Source organism: Chenopodium album, chromosome 26, assembly GCF_948465745.1.
Source record: "Chenopodium album chromosome 26, dcCheAlbu1.1, whole genome shotgun sequence".
NCBI lineage: Eukaryota > Viridiplantae > Streptophyta > Magnoliopsida > Caryophyllales > Amaranthaceae > Chenopodium > Chenopodium album.
Window position 1 is genome coordinate 28,072,387 of NC_137859.1, and position 2,166 is coordinate 28,074,552.

Here is a 2,166-nt window from a genome sequence, read left to right on the forward strand (position 1 = left end):
GTTCATTTAGGGAATATGATAATTTTGGTTCAAGACACGTTATGTATTGGGTTAATATTGAATCAAGTCACTTTATGATCAATTATTTCGGGAAGGTCACATTTGGTATCATGTCAACAACGAGCCAGGTAAAGTTGGGTCAGATTACTTCGAGCATCGAGTCAACAGCGGGTCAAGTCCACTTTAGGTCGGGTCAAGTTCAAGTCTAGTCCATTTTCGATCGAATTGCTACTTTAAGTCCAAATCAGGACTCACATTGGATATCCAAATCGGTCGGTTGGTCGGCTAGTCGAGTACACATAAGTTTTGCTCGGATCTTACTACTACTCCGTTTTTCATACATTACTTGTACAAAATTTGAATAAAGCTAAGGAAATCTAGCACCATCTAGGCAATTATATATATATATATATATATATATATATATATATATATATATATATATATATATATTTATATATATATATATATGTCTTTCTTAATGCAAATAGATTATACTCTGTAGTTTTTTTTTTTTTTTTTGACAGTAAGAACTAAGAAAGGAAAAACAAACAACTTAAAAAGACCAAAAAAGAAACTCCCGAACACGAGCCTTCCCAGCCAACCAATGCGCTGGAGATACCCATTGCCTTGGAACTTTCTGAATCTTGCAGGCCTCAACAGTAGCCAAAAGAGCCCGAATATCCTGAATTAACCAGCAAAGAGAAATGTTGTCACGTTGTTTCTGGGCCAACGTCATACAAAGAGGTTCGCAATCAGAGAAAATGAGGATTCTACGAAAACCCCTTGCGCAAACATGTCTTAGCCCCCAGTAACAAGCCTGTAACTCAGAATGGAGAGCTGAAGAGGAGAAGGAAGCACGGGCACCCCCTCCTCGCACTACAGGCGAATCACAATCTCGAAAAATCCATCCCGCACCAGCCGAACTGTCCAAGGACGACCAAGCCCCATCAAAAATCAAACAGATATCAAATTCTGAAGCAATCTCCCCACAAAGAGTGGCCACCATACTTGAACTAGGTATTCTAGGCCGAAGATCCCCCGAGAAAGGACGGTTGTGGAAATCCTGAGCTATTGACCCCGCATAAACCACTGAGAAGCAAGAAGCAGAACATCATCCGGCGAGACTGCCTGATGCCGAAACCTGATATTATTACGCGAAAGCCAAATAGCCCATAAAAGAGCGAAAAAACGCATCAAGTTTTCCCAGTCCTTAGCAACCCTCAACAGTGAAATCATCGAGGAAAACCAATGAGGAAAAGGAAGACGAAGAAGACCTCGACTATTAAACCGAAAAGAACTACCGACCCATAAAGAGACAACAAAGTTACAATCTCTGAACAAATGGTCCACCGTCTCTAGCTCCCTATGGCAAAAGCAGCAAACAGGATCAACAGACAGGCCACGAACAACTAGAGCTGCCGCCACCGGAAGACCAGACTGAATTATTTTCCAGCCAAAGATCTTCCATTTAGGAAGGAGAGGAAGCCCCCAGAATTTTTCCCACCAGGAAGAGGGAATAGATCCCCCATAAAAGTGCCTAGAAGTCTGCATGAGCAAGAGGGCATAAGCAGACTTCGTAGAAAAGGAGCCGTCTTTAGTAAATTTCCAATACACAAAGTCATCCATGAGCTTCAATGGACGATCTAAACTTAAAATCTGATTAGCCGTTGGGCTGTCGAAAAACCGATGGACCTTCGAGGGGTCCCACGCGTTAGAACGCGGATCAATGATATCAGACACATGAGTCGGAAGTTCCGACTAGGATAAACCAAACTTAAACAAAACCGGACCACCAGGAGCCCAGTCGTCAGTTGTAATACTAACACTCCTACCACCACCACCTACCTTCCACCGGATTCCCGGAACTACTGCAGACATCGCCATCTGTAAACCCCGACACCCCCAAGAGGGCCGAGACACTCGAGCGCCCGAAACAGAAGCAAGAGAAGGGTATTTAGAAAACATGAGGCGAGAAACCATCAACTGAGGATTATGTTGACGTGGGAAAATTAGGTCGTTGAACTAATCCTCCTAAGCCAAACAAAATTTATAAACACTCAACAAACCTAAATACAAGTATAGAGGTAAGTCAAGGGTCGAACCCAAAGGAACGGTAATGTCTAAGTGCTTCCAATTATGTACCTAAGCTAGGTCGAAGATAAA

The 2,166-nt window shown here is 42.7% G+C and overlaps 1 protein-coding gene across 1 annotated transcript; it reads right to left on the reverse strand.

The window, feature by feature from the left end:
- Positions 1–1,071: 1,071 nt before the first annotated feature.
- LOC145616971 (uncharacterized) lies at positions 1,072–1,887 on the reverse strand. Its single transcript, XM_081671682.1, has 2 exons — positions 1,849–1,887; positions 1,072–1,548 (listed from the first exon to the last, which is right to left on the reverse strand). Exons 1-2 carry the CDS (start codon positions 1,885–1,887, stop codon positions 1,072–1,074), a joined length of 516 nt encoding a protein of 171 aa, XP_081527808.1.
- Between the last annotated feature and the right edge of the window lie 279 nt (positions 1,888–2,166).

Coding starts and splice junctions, on each gene's coding strand:
- LOC145616971 (XM_081671682.1), bottom strand. CDS start 1,887: ATGGCGATGTCTGCAGTAGTTCCGGGAATCCGGTGGAAG. Junction 1,549..1,848: donor TTCCGGGAATCCGGTGGAAG/GTAGGTGGTGGT, acceptor TTGCTCATGCAG/ACTTCTAGGCACTTTTATGG.